The 18,565-nt window shown below is 45.1% G+C and overlaps 1 protein-coding gene across 1 annotated transcript in view; it reads right to left on the reverse strand.

Annotated features, from left to right (window-relative positions):
• Positions 1–783: 783 nt before the first annotated feature.
• The window catches only part of LOC148519339 (uncharacterized), a 70,265-nt gene continuing 52,483 nt past the window's right edge, over positions 784–18,565 (reverse strand). The window contains exons 5-6 of the mRNA XM_088476619.1: positions 3,911–4,036; positions 784–1,322 (exon numbers count right to left, since the gene is read on the reverse strand). Coding sequence (XP_088332745.1) covers positions 784–1,322; positions 3,911–4,036 — 665 coding nt within the window. The remainder of the gene's footprint in view (positions 1,323–3,910; positions 4,037–18,565) is intronic.

The raw sequence follows: 18,565 nt of genomic DNA on the forward strand, positions 1-18,565 counted from the left end.
GTTGAGCTCCAGGCTGACGTTGTACGACAAATTTATGTTGTTGAATTGTAAAGAAACAACGGGTAACCCTGGGGTCGACCTCTTTGTTTAGATGCATCCACCTCAAGGATGCGTGATCCGTGACTAGGACAAACTATTTTTCTACGAGATAATACCTTAGGGCTTCTACTGCCCATTTTATTGCCAAACATTCTAGCTTGACTATAGCGTACTTTGTTTCGCATGGCATTAGTTTCCTATTTTAAGTAGAGATTCAGCTTCTCCTAACCCGCAATGGACTTTGACAAAACAGCTCCCAAGCCTGTTGTGGAAGCATCGGTTTGCAGGACAAAGGGTTGAAATCGGGTCCCTGTAGGACCGGATTGGAACACAGGGCCATTCTCATATCTTCCCTTGCTGCCTCAGCTGTTTTGGACCAGAGGATTCTTTCCGGCTGAGCCTTCTTAAGGGTTTCAGTCAACGGTAAAGCTCTGGAGGTGTAATGAGGAATGAAACGGAAGTAATAGCCCACCAGCCCAAGGAAAGTTCTCATTTGTTTGTTGGTGTATGGTCTTGGTCAGGACTTAACCACCTTCACTTTCCATAGGTGGGGTTTCACTTGTCCCTTGGCAATCACATTTTTCCCAGGTAATTGGCCACTGAAAGTTCGATGGTACACTTTACTGGATTAGCTGTAAACTCGTGATGTCTTAAACTGTGCAGCACTTTTTGGAATTTGGGCAAGTGTGTTTCCCAATCTTCGGTATATATAACAATGTCATTTAAATAGGCTATGGCGTACCCCTAGTGTGGCCTTAGTAGGCGATCCATGGCACACTGGAATGTCGCTGGTGCCACATGAAGGCCAAAAGGAAGTACTTTATATTGATACAGGCCATCAAGCCTTGAGAAGGCAGTCTTCTCCTTGGCGGTCTCGCTTAGGGGAATTTGCCAATACCCCTTTGTGAGGTCTAGGGTTGTAAGATACCAGCTACTCGACAAATCTTCCACCAGTTCATCCAACTGAGGTAGCGTGTATGCATCGATCCGGGAAACTTGATTCAGATGTCTAAAGTCATTACAGAAATATTTTGCCCCCATAGGCTTGGGGACTAGGACAATAAGACTTGACCAATCACTCCTGGACTCCTCATTGACCCCAAGCTGAAGCATATCCTTCACCTCTTGCCAGACTGCTTGACACTGCGACTCACGAATGCGATACGGTCGCTGCTTCATAACCACCCCTTCAGGTGTATTTATATCATGCTCCACCAAGGTAGTACGCCCAAGCAGAGGAGAAAACACATCCCAGTTGTTGCGGACCAAGAGCACTGCTTCTTCTTGTTACGCTGACAATGTATCTGCCAGTGGGACATCAAAAGGTCCCGGAGAACTAGGAAGGTGCTCAGGAACCAGATGGAAGGTGATTTTCTGCATGTCCTTGGCCTCCCCAGGTTGGGTATAACATTCTTGAGGGCAGCCTTATTTTGTAGGACCTGGGCAAAGCTTCACAGATCTATGTCATTCGGGAGAGTGCCCCAATCCGGAGTAAAAGTATCATTGACCCACAAGATAATTTAAGCACTATCCCAGTTAAGGAGGGGTGAATGTGTCTGCAACCATGGCGGACCTAAAGTGAACAGCTTTATAGCAGCAGGAATTTAATGGAAAGATATTGTCTCCAACCATGTAGTGTGAAAATAGGAGGTCTTTCCTGGAAATTTGCTCCCACCAATTCTGTCAAGGTGATGCATATCTGAAGGGGTACTGTTGACAATGCTAACTTCTTCTCCACTACTGATGTAATGAAATTATCATCTTTCCCTGAATCAAGGAAGGCTAAGTGTGACTCTGGGCCGCAAGGAAATGTGAGCTAGAGTACTAGATTGGGAAGAATACAGAACCACATTTAACATAGCCTCCCCATGGCTAATTAGAATTTCCCATTTCCTGGCCACTTAGCATGAGTGAGTGACAAGCTAACCGATTTCTCCATAACAAAGACACATTTTAAAAAAAAATTTCTTGACTTGTTTTTCAGAGTAATGCTGTGAACAATGTCGTTCACAGGCATATCAGGTTGGCCCTTCGACACATCCAATACTGATATATCTGAAAGATATATTGGCGCATCTGCATATGTGTACAGATGACCCGCCAACCGGCCATACACTTGCTGCAGGGAACGCCGATACGGATATCTCAACTGGGCGGGCAAATTTAAATGTCCACCCAGTTGTAATGTCAGGCCAGATATATCGAGCAATTAGTAAATGTGTATAGCTTACCAATCGGCTGCTCAGATGGTGGATCAGTCTGCTAATTGATCCGTCATTGTAGTGTGTACCTAGCATTAGTCAAGATCTGCCCTCTTCAAAGGGCATGACCAGAACAGAAAAATGGTGAGACAATTTATTTGAATTTGGGATTGCTCTCTCTCTTGAGAGCATTCGCTAAAATGCAGATCTATTTTAGTACAAAGAGATCATTCTATGATGATAGTAGTTGCCTAGAAGCCAGTTTGTCCTTGCCAAGATGTAGCTACTAATGCTGGATTTTAGAAGCAAGGTCCTGAACTACTCTGCCTATTGCCCTACAGTATGCACACCTTGAATAAGACAAAGGATAGCTGTTTCTGCCAAAGTTCAGGAAAAGATGTTGAGAAATGCAGCAATATTATTTAACAGGTCTTTCCATTGCTATAAAGGTGATGCCCAGGCCAAGACTTGCCCAAGCAATAGTAAATAAAGGCTACCATATCAAATTTTGTTGTATTAGGAAACTGATGAGTTCCTAAAAGGAACTGACAGAGAATGGTAGGTGGACTTCAAGCCGCTGTAGCGGCTGTATGGTATCCAAACACGGTACAGACTGAAGATACTGCATAACCTGGTTGTGATTGGTCTATTGTGTATCAACCCTCATAATAACTTGATGGAACAAATCTTTAAGCAAAGGCAACTTAACCCATTGTAGCCAGACTATACTGTCACAGTTATGCTAATAATAACTGGATTCAGTACATCAACTAAGATTTGTGCTGCCTAAAACAGAGGCATGGAGTTTAACGCACCAATGGTCTTCACCAGGGACTCCTGGTTTGGACTTAGATGCAGGCAATATGCAGGTTGCAGCCCCTGACCAGACTCTTAGTCTAATAGGCTGGTAATGGAGCGGGAGAGTTGTCAGACTAGGGGGCAGATGAACTAAGCTCAGGAAAGTGATCATTTGGAGAGTGATAAACTACCAACCTATCAGCCCCATACTGTCATTTTCAAATACAGTCTATAAAATGAGTTAGGAGCTAATTGGTTGGTAGTTTATCACTGTGCAATTTATCACTCTCCAGAGCTTAGCACATCTCCCCGTAGCCAAGAAGGTACTAAAACAGAAAAGTCAGAACTAGTTAAGTCAAACACTAGGAAATCAGGCTGCAGTGTATCTGGACCTGGAACAGATAAGGGAAAGCTAGAGTTCAAGGTGTGAAACCTCATTATCTAGACAGGTCTTATCTCAGCTGACAGGTTTAAATAGGCCGGACAATTCATATCTGGCACAAGCGATGTCACTTGACCGTTAGTGCAAGTGCAGGTGAGTGCTGTGTATCCTCCCCTATAGATTCATACACCAGCTGAGGGAGGGGAAAGCCAGGTGCCTTGTTTCATCCTGTGCTTCTTGCAGAGTTCAGGTGAGGTGAAGTTTAGGATGCAAGTTAGGATCCAGGATACACTGGGAGAATCTTGTCTCTGCTGACCCTAGGATGGAGCCAAGTGATGCAAAGCTTTCACGTCTCATAGGAGGAAAGGCTATAAGTATAAAGAGCCAAGGAGTATACATTATATAAACCAAAAAAAACGAGTGATGCTCTGGTAATGGTGAACTGCTTTAGAAACAGACAAGACATGTATACAAATACACAGAAACTTACCTGTTTTCTTGAAGCATTTGAAATGTCTTCTTAAGCTAACCATTACTATTATTAGAATAATCAGGAGGAACATAACCATAGATACGAGAATTATTATTGTTGATGATGGATTATTTTTACCATGATCTGAAACAATAAATAGAAATAAATTTATTGTTTTCAAGTTTCATGCATCAACAATTTAACAATATTGCTATAATACCTAGTTGATATTTCAAGAGGGTGGGCTTTTAGATAAAACAAGTAAAATAAAAATTCTGTTAAACTTGCAATAATTAACTAATACCAATCATATATCTCCTCTGCATGTTTTACATTGCTATACATTCAAACAAACCTGTATTTTTTCTACAATAGAAATCAAATATTGTTTGGGAAGTTCATACCAACATTGTTGCAGTTCCAAAAAACATGTTGCATTTTTAGCTTTTTTGCTTTTACCCTTCTTCCCCAAAATTGCTTGCTAGGGTTCAAGTCTAGAGACTGCACAGATCATTCCATGATTTGAAATCTACGGTCTTTTTCTTTTCCTCTAAATTAGTTTTGACATACTGTAGCCTGGAGGTGTGTTGTGGGTCAATATCTTGCTGTTGGATGAACCCTTGGAACAACTAGGCATAAACCAGAGGGTAAAATGATATGGTAGCCATTTTGGTTCAAAGTGCCAGTCACTGGACTGGTGCAAATTGGCATCTAGGGAGACAGCAAATGAGCCCCAGTCCATCTCGCTTCCTCTTCCATAACTGACAGTTGGTGTCACAGGGGTTTATTTACTAGCTTCCTGGTGTATTTAAGACCAAAATTTAAAAGGGCAATGCTTTTAATAGCAAAACCCCACACCTCTACTGCGACTACACATCAGCTACTACATACAAATCAGGTCCAATGAGATTGTCTGTCCTGCGATCCTGCTCCCTACTATACGCTCTCCGGCCAAGGCTGGTCTGCCTGGATCAACGCCATTTATTTATATGTAATATTAATTTATATATAATGTGGCATAGAGGGTACTTTGCCACATTCTGATGTCCAGAACAGGACTCGCTTCCTAGGACAAGGGGCAGACAGGGTTAAGGATCCTACTGTCTCCTTCAGGAAAGGTTTCACACACAGCTGCACTACATGGTTGTGATTGCTCTGAAGCAGGCCTGGCCAACCTGTGGTTCTCCAACTGTTGTGAAACTACAAGTCCTAGCATGATCTACCAGCTGATCAGTTAGAGGTATGCTGGGACTTGTAGTTTCACAACAGCTGGAGAGCCACAGGTTGGCCAGGAGTGCTCTGGAGTATGTGAAGGATAAAAGCATTGTGGAGTCCAGTGTGCAGGGCTTCCACCGATGACTAGCAGCCGAGAGATAGTTAGGTCTAGTCATAGGCAAACGCAGGGGGGGTTTCCGTCTGCCTGGAAACCCCCCTCCCCAGCACACACCATGACCACAATAGAAATAGTAATATAATACAATGTTACTAGCGCTGCATGTTCTTCTCAGTATCACAAATGAAATGATTAGCACCACCTGTGTATCTTTTAATGTGTCAGCCAGTAATAAATTTACCTGTGCACCAACTAGGAGATGTGGAAAACATGCACTGTTAGGGGTACACTGCTATAGACCATCAATACGGTTAATTATTAATGCTGTATAATAATAGACTACCAGGACATAAGGAGACCAATATGTCCATATATGTCAGGGAAGTGCCAGGTTCTTCTGCTGCTACCCCAGACTCTTGGACTTGCTCCAATGCTCTGGAATGGTGCCCACATCTGAAAAAAAAACATTCTGCGCAGACAGGATGGACCTCCTGCCGCATCTAATGGCTTACTGTGATCACTGGTCCTGTATATGCTGGAATTATGCAACACAATATACTTTGTATGATGCAAAATAAAGCTGGATAAGTGCTAATTATGCCCTCTTCATGGACTGGCCACACTCGTTTTAAAATCAAGCATTTGGAAACCCCCGTCTAGAAATCCTGCGTTTGCCACTGGGTCTAGTGGGGCATAGCTTGTGTCAGGAAGCCATTTTATGTGAACAAATGTGATGTTAAAATACACATATCTTATGGTGTGTATACACGGTACGATTAAAATTTCACGATATGAACGATAACGATCATATCGTGCATTTTTCGGTGCCTCCAACCGACCAACGACCTGCGATGTGCGGGGCACGTATGGACGATAAACATATTGTCCATCGACCATGCATGCAGGCCAACCTTGTTGTTATCGACTAGGGTCGCTGGCCCTCGTTGGCGGGAAGGTGCAGGTCGATCAGTCAGCGATATAGTTATCGCTGACTGATCGTATCGTGTGTATGCACCATTACACATACATATTTATGCATCTTCCTGTGGTAATTAAATCCTGCTATCCACCTAGGACCTAGCAGGGACCCCTAATATGAGGCATAGGCCCTCATTCAGAGCCGGACGCTATTTGCGGTCGTTCGTTTAAAAACAAGGGGTGGCTATTCAAATGATCCGTACGCACATTGCAGTCTGTTCACACCTCTAAGTCTGAACGAACGAGCAAAACATACGCTCGTTTATTTGTTAAAAACGCCCCCTGGCCGCACGCATCCTACGTCATGTCCGCTATTTATTAGATTAATCGAGTACATCGACCAGCGTATGAATTGCTCGCTATTCTTGTGGTTGGTGTTTGCTACCACAAATTTGCGTGCAGTTCTGGCTATAAAATAACCCAGTGACGTGGTCAATGACGCTGCTGTTTTAAATATACACACCCATAAAACGCCCGTTTTGACCTTTAAGCACGCCTGCGTTCGGATCTCCACTCCCCATTTTCAAGCACCTTCCCCTGTTACCACCCACATACGCCTCATTCTGTCACTCAAAATAGCAGGCACTCGCTATATTGCGTACAAAGGATTTTCGACCGCACTGACTGGTTCGCGCATGCGTACTAAAAAGCGTACGCATGCGCAGATGTGCAAACATCGCTCGGAACGAGCGTACTGCCGCTAACGAGCGGCTCTGAATGAGGGCCATAGTCCACTAAGCAGTACTCAGCCTAAATGGCATTATATTTGAACTAGGGGTGTGCACCGGCAACTTTTCGTATTTTGGTTTTGGATCTTTCTTCGTGTTTTGGATCTGGATTGGTTTTGCCAAAACCACCCTTCCGTGTTTTGGGTTCTGGGTTTTGTGTTTTGGATCTGTATTTTTTTTTAAAAAAGCATAAAAACAGCTAAAATCACAGAATTTGTGGGTTTTTCTGCTGCTATGCTATTATTAACCTCAATAACCTTAATTTCCACTCATTTCCAGTCTATTCTGAACACCTCACACCTCACAATAGTGTTTTTATGTCCAAAAGGTTGCACCGAGGTAGCTGGATGACTATGCTAAGCGATACGAGTGGGCGGCACAAACACGTGGCCCATCTAGGAGTGGCACTGCAGTGGCAGACAGGATGGCAGTTTGAAAAACTAGGCCCCAAACTGTACATAATGCAAATGCAAAGAAAAAAAAGAAGTGCAAGATGGAATTGTCCTTGGGCCCTCCCACCCACCCTTATGTTGTATAAACAGGACATGCACACTTTAACAAACCAATCATTTCAGCGCCAGGGTCTGCCACACGACTGTGGCTGAAATGATTGGTTCGTTTGGGCCCCCACAAAACAAGCTGGCAATTAATCTGTCCCTACACAAACTGGCTCTACGGAGGCAAGATGTCGTCCTCATCCTCCTCATCCACCGATTCCTCACCCTCTTCAGTGTTGTGAACATCCTCATCCTCACAGAGAATTAACTCGTCCCTGCTGGAATCCACCACCACAGGTCTCTCTGTACGTTCTGGAGGCTGGTCTCCCTGGAAGAGTTGATAATTCATTTTTATGAACATCATCTTCTTCACATTTTGTGGAAGCAACCTCCTACGCCTTTCGCTGACAAGGTTCCCGGCTGCACTAAACACTCTTTCGGAGTACACACTGGAGGGGGGGGGGCAACTCAGGTAAAATAGAGCCAGTTTGTACAGGGGCCTCCAAATTGCCTCTTTTTCCTGCCAGTACAGGTACGGACTGTCTGACATGCCTACTTGGATGCTGTCACCGATGTAATCCTCCACCATTCTGTCAATGGTGACAGTATCATATGCAGTGACAGTAGACATGTCAGAAATTGTTGCCAGGTCCTTCAGTCCGGACCAGATGTCCAAACTTGGTCCTGCCTGCCCTGCATCACTGCCAGCGGGTTGCTTAGGATACCTAAGTTTTTTCCTGGCAGCCCCAGTTGCGGGAGAAAATGAAGAAGGAGCTGTTGACGTGTCACGTTCCTCTTCAGCTGACAGTGTTTTCACCAGCAGGTCTTTGCACCTCTGCAGGCTTGTGTTGGCCGGAAAGAGAGACACCACATAGGCTTTAAACCTAGGATCGAGCACGGTGGCCAAAATGTAGTGGTCTGATTTCAACAGATTGACCACCCTGGAATCCTGGCAAAGCGAATGAAGGGCTTCATCCACAAGTCCCACATGCTGAGCGGAATCGCTCCGTCTTAGCTCCTCCTTCACTTTCTCCAGCTGCTTCTGCAAAAGCCTGATGAGGGGAATGACCTGACGCAAGCTGGCAGTGTCTGAACTGACTTCACGTGTGGCAAGTTCGAAGGGCTGGAGAACCTTGCACAACACGGAAATCATTCTCCACTGCGCTTGAGTCAGGTGCATACCCCCTCCTTTGCCTATGTCATAGGTGGACGTATAGGCTTGAATGGCCTTTTGCTGCTCCTCCATCCTCTGAAGCATATAGAGGGTTGAGTTCCACCACGTCACAACCTCTTGCTTCAGGTGATGGCGGGGCAGGTTCAAGAGTGTTTGCTGGCGCTCCAGTCTTCGGCACGCAGTCGCTGAATGGCGAAAGTGGCCAGAAATTTTTCGAGCCACCCAAAGCGTCTCCTGCACGCCCCTGTCGCTTTTCAGAAAATTCTGCACCACCAAGTTTATTGTGTGAGCAAAACATGGGACGTGCTGGAATTTGCCCAGATGTAATGCCCGCACAATATTGGTGGCGTTGTCAGATATCACAAATCCCCAGGAGAGTCTAAGTGGGGTAAGCCACTGGGCGATGACTTCCCTCAGTTTCTCTAAGAGGTTGTCGGCGGTGTGCCTCTTACTGAAACCGGTGTTACACAGCGTAGCCTGCCTTGGAACGAGCTGGCGTTTCTGAGATGCTGCTGCTGGTGACGCTGCTGCTGTTGCTGCGTAAGGTGATACATCTACCCAGTGGGCTGTCACAGTCATATAGTCCTTAGTCTGCCCTGTTCCACTTGTCCACATGTCCGTGGTTAAGTGGACATTGGGTACAACGGCATTTTTCAGGACACCGAGGACACTTTTTCTGACATTTCTGTACAGTCTCGGTATCGCCTGCCTAGTGAAGTGGAATCTAGACGGGATTTGGAACCGGGGACACACTACCTCCATCAATTGTCTAAATCCCACTGCACTAATGGCGGATACCGGACGCACGTCTAACACCAACATAGCAGTCAAGGCCTCAGTTATACGTTTTGCTTCAGGATGACTGCTGTCGTACTTCATTCTCCTCACTAAGGACTGTTGGAGGGTCAATTGTTTAGTAAAATTAGTGGTGTTCCTACTTCCTCTCTGGGATGATGAATGACTCCCAGCAGCAGCAACAGCAGCAGCGGCAGCAGGAGGAGTAGCAATGCAGGATCATCCGGAGGAATCCTGGATAGGAGAGTCAGTCATGCCAGTGACATGGCCTGCAGGACTACTTCCGATCCTGACTAAGGAGGAAATTGACGAGGAGGGAGTTAACGGTGTGGTTTGCAGGCGCTTGGATACAACAGGACAACGGGATTTAGGTGTCCCTGGACTGCTTATGGTCTTAGCCAAAGTTTCTGAACTTGACAGTAACTTTTTATGAACACGCTGCAGGTGCCGTATAAGGGAGGATGTTCCTAGGTGGTTAACGTCCCTACCCCTACTTATTTCACCTTTACATATGGTACATATGGCAAGACAGTTGTTGTCTGGATTTGGATAGAAATATTGCCAGACCAAAGAGGTGGAATGTTTGGTCTTCTGCCCAGGCATGACCGTGATGGGCTTTTTCATCCCACGGACAACAACTGTCTCCCCCGGAGCCTGATTTAAAAAAACCACATCACCATCAGAATCCTCCTCGCCACCTTCCTCAGCGCCAGCTACACCAGTATCCTCATCCTGTTGTACTTCAACAGTGACATCTTCAATTTGCATATCAGCAAGTGGACTGTGGGTGCTCCTTTCAGCACTTGCAGGGGGCATGCAAATGGTGGAAAGAGCCACCTCTTCCCGTCCAGTGCTGGGAAGGTCAGGCATAGCAACCACCACCACACTTGGACTCTCCTTGGGGATTTGTGACATCTTCTTATAACGCACAGTTCTTCGCTGTGCTTTTTCCAGCTTAACTCGTTTGATTTTTTTAGTGGGAGGAGGGCTTCCATCGTCATGTGAAGCTGAACCACTAGTCATGAACATAGGGAAAGACCTTAGCTATTCCTTGCCACTCCGTGTCGTAAATGGCATATTGGCAAGTTTACGTTTCTCTTCAGATGATTTAAATGTTTTTTTCAAGGTCATTTTCCTGAACTTTGTCATTTGGGATTGTATGTACCCTCTACTATGACTTTGGGCATCGGCCTTGGCAGACGACGTTGATGGCATGTTATCGTCTATGTCATGACTAGTGGCAGCAGCTTCAGCACTAGGAGGAAGTGGTTCTTGATCTTTCCCTATTTTATTTTTATCGGAGAAAGCTTGGTCCTCCATTTATGTTATATTGATATATACGTGCGGCTAAGGCGCACACAAACACAGAAAATAATTTTTTATTTTTGTTGGAGACTAGTGCTTACTTATGGGACACGGGCGCACGCTTGGTGCTGCTCCTTTGTTGATGCACGTGCAGCTACAGCCCACACAATTCACAAACACAGAAAATATTTTTTTATTTTGTTTGGAGTGCCCTTTGGGGGTTACAGCACCCTTTAGCGGTCAATCCAGCCGGCCCTTTATTTATGGGACACAGGCGCACGCTTGGCACTACTTTGTTGATGCACGTGCGGCTACTGCGCACACAATTCACAAACACAAAAAAATAGATTTTTTTATTTTGTTTGGAGTGCCCTTTGGGGGTTACAGCACCCTTTAGCGGTCAATCCAGCCGGCCCTTTATTTATGGGACACAGGCGCACGCTTGGCACTACTTTGTTGATGCACGTGCGGCTACTGCGCACACAATTCACAAACACAAAAAATATTTTTTTTTATTTTGTTTGGAGTGCCCTTTGGGGGTTACAGCACCCTTTAGCGGTCAATCCAGCCGGCCCTTTATTTATGGGACACAGACGCACGCTTGGCACTACTTTGTTGATGCACGTGCGGCTACTGCGCACACAATTCACAAACACAAAAAAATATATATTTTTATTTTGTTTGGAGTGCCCTTTGGGGGTTACATCACCCTTTAACGGACAAGCCAGCCGGCCTTTTACTTATGGGACACAGGCGCACGCTTGGCGCTGCTCCTTTGTTGATGCACGTGCAGCCACAGTGCACACAATTCACAAACACAGAAAAAATATTTTTTTTTTTTGCACTTGGGGGGAGCACCCCTGACGGACAGAGCACCTCCTGGATAACACTACAGCACCCCTTTAGGACTGGGACACTGCACAGGACTTTGGAGTGGACACAGCCCCTATGGACAACTGACTGCACAACACAGTCCAGCCAGCCCCTATGGACTTTAAAGTAGTGGACACAGCCCCTATGGACAACAGCAGCACAGCACAGCACAGCACAACACTACACAGCCCAGCCAGCCCTAACTCCCACCCTCCCTCTTCACTGTCCACAGCCGAGTGAGAAAATGGCGCCGATGCGGGTACCTTATATAGGATCCAAAACCCGCGAGACCCGGAAGGCGGGATGATGACGTTTTGCCTCGACTTCAGATCCGAGTCAGGTGGGAAAAGTCGAGCCTGACTCGGATCGGGGGGGCTCAGGGGGGTTCGGATTTCTGAAATCCGAACCCGCTCACCCCTAATTTGAACATATGTTTGGCTGTAGATAGGTCATTTGGGAGTTTGTGGCGTTATGGGAAGTGATCATATGTTTTTTAACTTCAGGCCACAGATTTTCCTGTGCTACCCTTTGTGGGAAGATCAAGTTCAAAATAACAAACATGCACATCTGTGTTTATTGATATTTTCTTTTTATTATATTATGCTATTTTTATTTTAGCTTCTAGCAAGTGACTAAAATATTGTGGTTTTTTTTGGGGGGTATATTATTAAATATTAGCATCATTCACCTTTTTTATTGCTACATTAGATGTAAGCTTTCCTCATGGTGCTACTTTTACAGTAAATTACAAGCCTTGTTTCTGTAATTGCTATTAGCAATTTCCCTCATAAGAATGTTAGATGTAAACATCTAGCATAGTTCTTCTAACTAGCACAATATAGGTCAGATCAGTTTTTCACTCATAATATCATTTTATTTTTTTTAGATTGAATTTATATTTATTTTAGGTGTGACATGAATGCAAGAAATAATCAGGGATACAACTATCAGCGGTACCGAGGGTATGCAACTGGACCGACATCTGTGGGTACCCAAAACATGTGATACTTCCTAGCACCTTACATTATTAATCACAACTGACATCAGTCCCGATTTCCATAGACAGTTTCGATTTTTGCCACCCAAAATGGGTGTGGCTTCAAGGCTTGTTTAGGACGGATCATAGTGTGGCCTGAGTGGATGGGGTGTGGCCTAATGTATTATTTATTACCAGTTATTTATCAGTGCACACATATTCTGCAGTGCTTTACAGAGAACATTTGCTCATTCCCACTGTGAAATTTAAATTCTGAAAGTTGCTTTATTACTGTATAGACTGTGCAGTAATGTATTATGGTATTAAATGCTAATTTTACATAATAAAACATGGTGGAATATCTTGTATTCATGTCAATGCTGTACCACACCTATACTGTACATGATTTGTTTAAATAAAACACCCTCATCTGTTTGTGTCTACCTCATAGGTGCTGGAACAGGGGAGCAAGTGGGCGGCTTCCCCCCCCCACTCCCCAAACATTTTAGAGGCAGCCGCGGACGGTCAAGGGTGGTGCATTATAGCAATAGGTTGCACGGCCCCTGCACTGCACGGAGAAGGAGATGGTGTATTATGCGGTCTTTAAGTTAAAAGACTTCACATAACACCTCTTCCTCTGTGCGGTGCAGGGGATATGCAGCCTATTGCTATAATGGACAGCCCCTGCCTCCTGTTCCACTATGGTGTTGCCTACTCCTCCCTGGTGGTCCCGCCCACCTCTTCTTCCGTGGTGCTGGCCTCCTCTTCCCCCATGCTATCGACTAGCCTCCATCCAGCAATAGGTAAGTTGGAGAGAGAGGAGAGGGGAAGGAGAGGGCGCCAAAATTAAATTACATCTTGCCCTCCAACATAAATCGTACTGAAGCCCCTGGTCTACCTTAAAAAAATTTTTTTTTTCCTTTTTTGAGATGGGGTTTATATGGTATTCTTTTGGCAGCATATATAGCTAGGTCACCTATTATTTTAAAGTCTCCTGTCTCAGGAGTCCAAAAGGTCACAGTAATTTCAGGAAATTAAATAATTATAGTTGAACTGTGCACTCTACCATAAAAGCATTCTAAGAGAAGCTGAAACTTTGTAATATTTTCACAAGCAAAGTGAGCAATCAATAGTAATTATTCCCTCAATATATTAAAATTCCTATAGTGTTTATTTAATAACGTAATGCTCTGTGGAAAAATGTAGTGTAATCCATAGCAACCTAACCAGTGACAAATGCAGGATTTTTAAAGGGGGGGAGTTCATGCCACACTGACAGAGTTGGCATTACCAGTATGCACATTAGTTTCCTACTCTCACAAAATGTCCTGGAGACTCCTGATTCTCAGGTGGCTTTCCTGGACACCCGGAAGAGTATGCAAGGCCCTCGTTGCCACCCACTTCCTGAGTTAAATGGGGGTGTGGGCAGTTTGATTATGTAATTTGCTCTGAATTATGGCCCTGCCACTTGTCTTAACAATTAAGGAAATCTCGGCTTTGTACAGTGCGTGTTACGATCCTCACTTATTACATGTCAAGGATTGGCTGATTTGTGTTCCTTGACTGGAATCAGGGACTGGAAGAGATGAGCCAGCAATATGCTGGAAACTGGAAGGCTTAATGAAGTTCCTGCGCATGTATTTAGGAGCAAGTTTGGAAGAGCGGAAATTCTAGTGGCAGTTAGAAGGTGCTGAAATTCTAGTGGCACTGCTGAAGCTTGTTCTCCGAATTCCGGGCTGGAACCGGAGAGAATGAATTCCAGGCTGGTACCGGAGCAGATGTATTCTGGGCTGGACCTGGAAAGGCTGAACTCAGGGCTGGTACCGGAGAGGCTGAACTCAGGGCTGGTATCTGAGAGGCTGAACTCAGGGCTGGTATCGGAGAGGCTGAACTCAGGGCTGGTACCGGAGAGGCTGAACTCTGGGATGGTACCGGAGAAATTGAACTCCGGGCTGGTACCGGAGAGAATGAAGTTTGTTCTCCGAATTCCAGGCTGGAACCGGAGAGAATGAATTCCAGGCTGGTACCGGAGCAGATGTATTCTGGGCTGGACCTGGAAAGGCTGAACCCCGGGCTGGTACCGGAGAAGCTGAACTTCGGGCTGGTACCGGAGTAGTCTTTGCTGGATTGGATTTATAAGTCTGGCGACTGACATACGTAGCAGAACCAGAAAGTTCAGTGTGGGTACACTGGGGAGCACAGAGGCAGGTCTCATGCAATAAGCTATGAGAATAGACACATTGGCAATATGCTGGGCATCCAGGAAGTCATTTTATAGGCACTAGTTGCTGCTGGTTGGCTGAAGTAGAAGGAGAACCTGGAAGTACACAGTCATTGGCAGCTCCAACATCAGATGACCTCACAGAAGATGGCTGCACCAACACAAGACAGTTGGCGGGGAGAACACCATGCGGGATGCTGTGATGACCAGAGCGGACAGGGAGCAGGAGCTGGTGCAGCCGGCGGTAACCAGCAGTGGCCCCCACAGACCCAGAAGACAGTGTGTCAGCAGGAGCCATGGAGACCAGACGCCCACGGACTCCCGATGCGCCGCGGATAATACCCAACAGCGCCCGGACAAGTAACGGCATCTGATTCTGGGGTCTCTTGTCGTGGTTATGACAGTATCCCCTGCTTTACAAGTGGCCACAATACACTTTTTAGCCTTTTGGGGATGTTTTGTATGAAATGCTTTGATCAGACGAGGATCATGGATCATTGTTTTAGATAAAACAAGTAAAATAAAAATTCTGTTAAACTTGCAATAATTAACTAATACCAATCATATCTCTCCTCTGCATGTTTTACATTGCTATACATTCAAACAAACCTGTATTTTTTCTACAATAGAAATCAAATATTGTTTGGGAAGTTCATACCAACATTGTTGCAGTTCCAAAAAACATGTTGCATTTTTAGCTTTTTTGCTTTTACCCTTCTTCCCCAAAATTGCTTGCTAGGGTTCAAGTCTAGAGACTGCACAGATCATTCCATGATTTGAAATCTACGGTCTTTTTCTTTTCCTCTAAATTAGTTTTGACATACTGTAGCCTGGAGGTGTGTTGTGGGTCAATATCTTGCTGTTGGATGAACCCTTGGAACAACTAGGCATAAACCAGAGGGTAAAATGATATGGTAGCCATTTTGGTTCAAAGTGCCAGTCACTGGACTGGTGCAAATTGGCATCTAGGGAGACAGCAAATGAGCCCCAGTCCATCTCGCTTCCTCTTCCATAACTGACAGTTGGTGTCGCAGGGGTTTATTTACTAGCTTCCTGGTGTATTTAAGACCAAAATTTAAAAGGGCAATGCTTTTAATAGCAAAACCCCACACCTCTACTGCGACTACACATCAGCTACTACATACAAATCAGGTCCAATGAGATTGTCTGTCCTGCGATCCTGCTCCCTACTATACGCTCTCCGGCCAAGGCTGGTCTGCCTGGATCAACGCCATTTATTTATATGTAATATTTATTTATATATAATGTGGCATAGAGGGTACTTTGCCACATTCTGATGTCCAGAACAGGACTCGCTTCCTAGGACAAGGGGCAGACAGGGTTAAGGATCCTACTGTCTCCTTCAGGAAAGGTTTCACACACAGCTGCACTACATGGTTGTGATTGCTCTGAAGCAGGCCTGGCCAACCTGTGGTTCTCCAACTGTTGTGAAACTACAAGTCCTAGCATGATCTACCAGCTGATCAGTTAGAGGTATGCTGGGACTTGTAGTTTCACAACAGCTGGAGAGCCACAGGTTGGCCAGGAGTGCTCTGGAGTATGTGAAGGATAAAAGCATTGTGGAGTCCAGTGTGCAGGGCTTCCACCGATGACTAGCAGCCGAGAGATAGTTAGGTCTAGTCATAGGCAAACGCAGGGGGGGTTTCCGTCTGCCTGGAAACCCCCCTCCCCAGCACACACCATGACCACAATAGAAATAGTAATATAATACAATGTTACTAGCGCTGCATGTTCTTCTCAGTATCACAAATGAAATGATTAGCACCACCTGTGTATCTTTTAATGTGTCAGCCAGTAATAAATTTACCTGTGCACCAACTAGGAGATGTGGAAAACATGCACTGTTAGGGGTACACTGCTATAGACCATCAATACTGTTAATTATTAATACTGTATAATAATAGACTACCAGGACATAAGGAGACCAATATGTCCATATATGTCAGGGAAGTGCCAGGTTCTTCTGCTGCTACCCCAGACTCTTGGACTTGCTCCAATGCTCTGGAATGGTGCCCACATCTGAAAAAAAAACATTCTGCGCAGACAGGATGGACCTCCTGCCGCATCTAATGGCTTACTGTGATCACTGGTCCTGTATATGCTGGAATTATGCAACACAATATACTTTGTATGATGCAAAATAAAGCTGGATAAGTGCTAATTATGCCCTCTTCATGGACTGGCCACACTCGTTTTAAAATCAAGCATTTGGAAACCCCCCTCTAGAAATCCTGCGTTTGCCACTGGGTCTAGTGGGGCATAGCTTGTGTCAGGAAGCCATTTTATGTGAACAAATGTGATGTTAAAATACACATATCTTATGGTGTGTATACACGGTACGATTAAAATTTCACGATATGAACGATAACGATCATATCGTGCATTTTTCGGTGCCTCCAACCGACCAACGACCTGCGATGTGCGGGGCACGTATGGACGATAAACATATTGTCCATCGACCATGCATGCAGGCCAACCTTGTTGTTATCGACTAGGGTCGCTGGCCCTCGTTGGCGGGAAGGTGCAGGTCGATCAGTCAGCGATATAGTTATCGCTGACTGATCGTATCGTGTGTATGCACCATTACACATACATATTTATGCATCTTCCTGTGGTAATTAAATCCTGCTATCCACCTAGGACCTAGCAGGGACCCCTAATATGAGGCATAGTCCACTAAGCAGTACTCAGCCTAAATGGCATTATATTTGAACTAGGGGTGTGCACCGGCAACTTTTCGTGTTTTGGTTTTGGATCTTTCTTCGTGTTTTGGATCTGGATTGGTTTTGCCAAAACCACCCTTCCGTGTTTTGGGTTCTGGGTTTTGTGTTTTGGATCTGTATTTTTTTTTAAAAAAGCATAAAAACAGCTAAAATCACAGAATTTGTGGGTTTTTCTGCTGCTATGCTATTATTAACCTCAATAACCTTAATTTCCACTAATTTCCAGTCTATTCTGAACACCTCACACCTCACAATAGTGTTTTTATGTCCAAAAGGTTGCACCGAGGTAGCTGGATGACTATGCTAAGCGATACGAGTGGGCGGCACAAACACGTGGCCCATCTAGGAGTGGCACTGCAGTGGCAGACAGGATGGCAGTTTGAAAAACTAGGCCCCAAACTGTACATAATGCAAATGCAAAGAAAAAAAAGAAGTGCAAGATGGAATTGTCCTTGGGCCCTCCCACCCACCCTTATGTTGTATAAACAGGACATGCACACTTTAACAAACCAATCATTTCAGCGCCAGGGTCTGGCAATTAATCTGTCCCTACACAAACTGGCTCTACGGAGGCAAGATGTCGTCCTCATCCTCCTCATCCACCGATTCCTCACCCTCTTCAGTGTTGTGTACATCCTCATCCTCACAGAGAATTAACTCGTCCCTGCTGGAATCCACCACCACAGGTCTCTCTGTACGTTCTGGAGGCTGGTCTCCCTGGAAGAGTTGATAATTCATTTTTATGAACATCATCTTCTTCACATTTTGTGGAAGCAACCTCCTACGTCTTTCGCTGACAAGGTTCCCGGCTGCACTAAACACTCTTTCGGAGTACACACTGGAGGGGGGGGGGCAACTCAGGTAAAATAGAGCCAGTTTGTACAGGGGCCTCCAAATTGCCTCTTTTTCCTGCCAGTACAGGTACGGACTGTCTGACATGCCTACTTGGATGCTGTCACCGATGTAATCCTCCACCATTCTGTCAATGGTGACAGTATCATATGCAGTGACAGTAGACATGTCAGAAATTGTTGCCAGGTCCTTCAGTC

This window comes from Taudactylus pleione, unplaced genomic scaffold, assembly GCF_031769625.1.
Source record: "Taudactylus pleione unplaced genomic scaffold, aTauple2 ptg000190l, whole genome shotgun sequence".
NCBI lineage: Eukaryota > Metazoa > Chordata > Amphibia > Anura > Myobatrachidae > Taudactylus > Taudactylus pleione.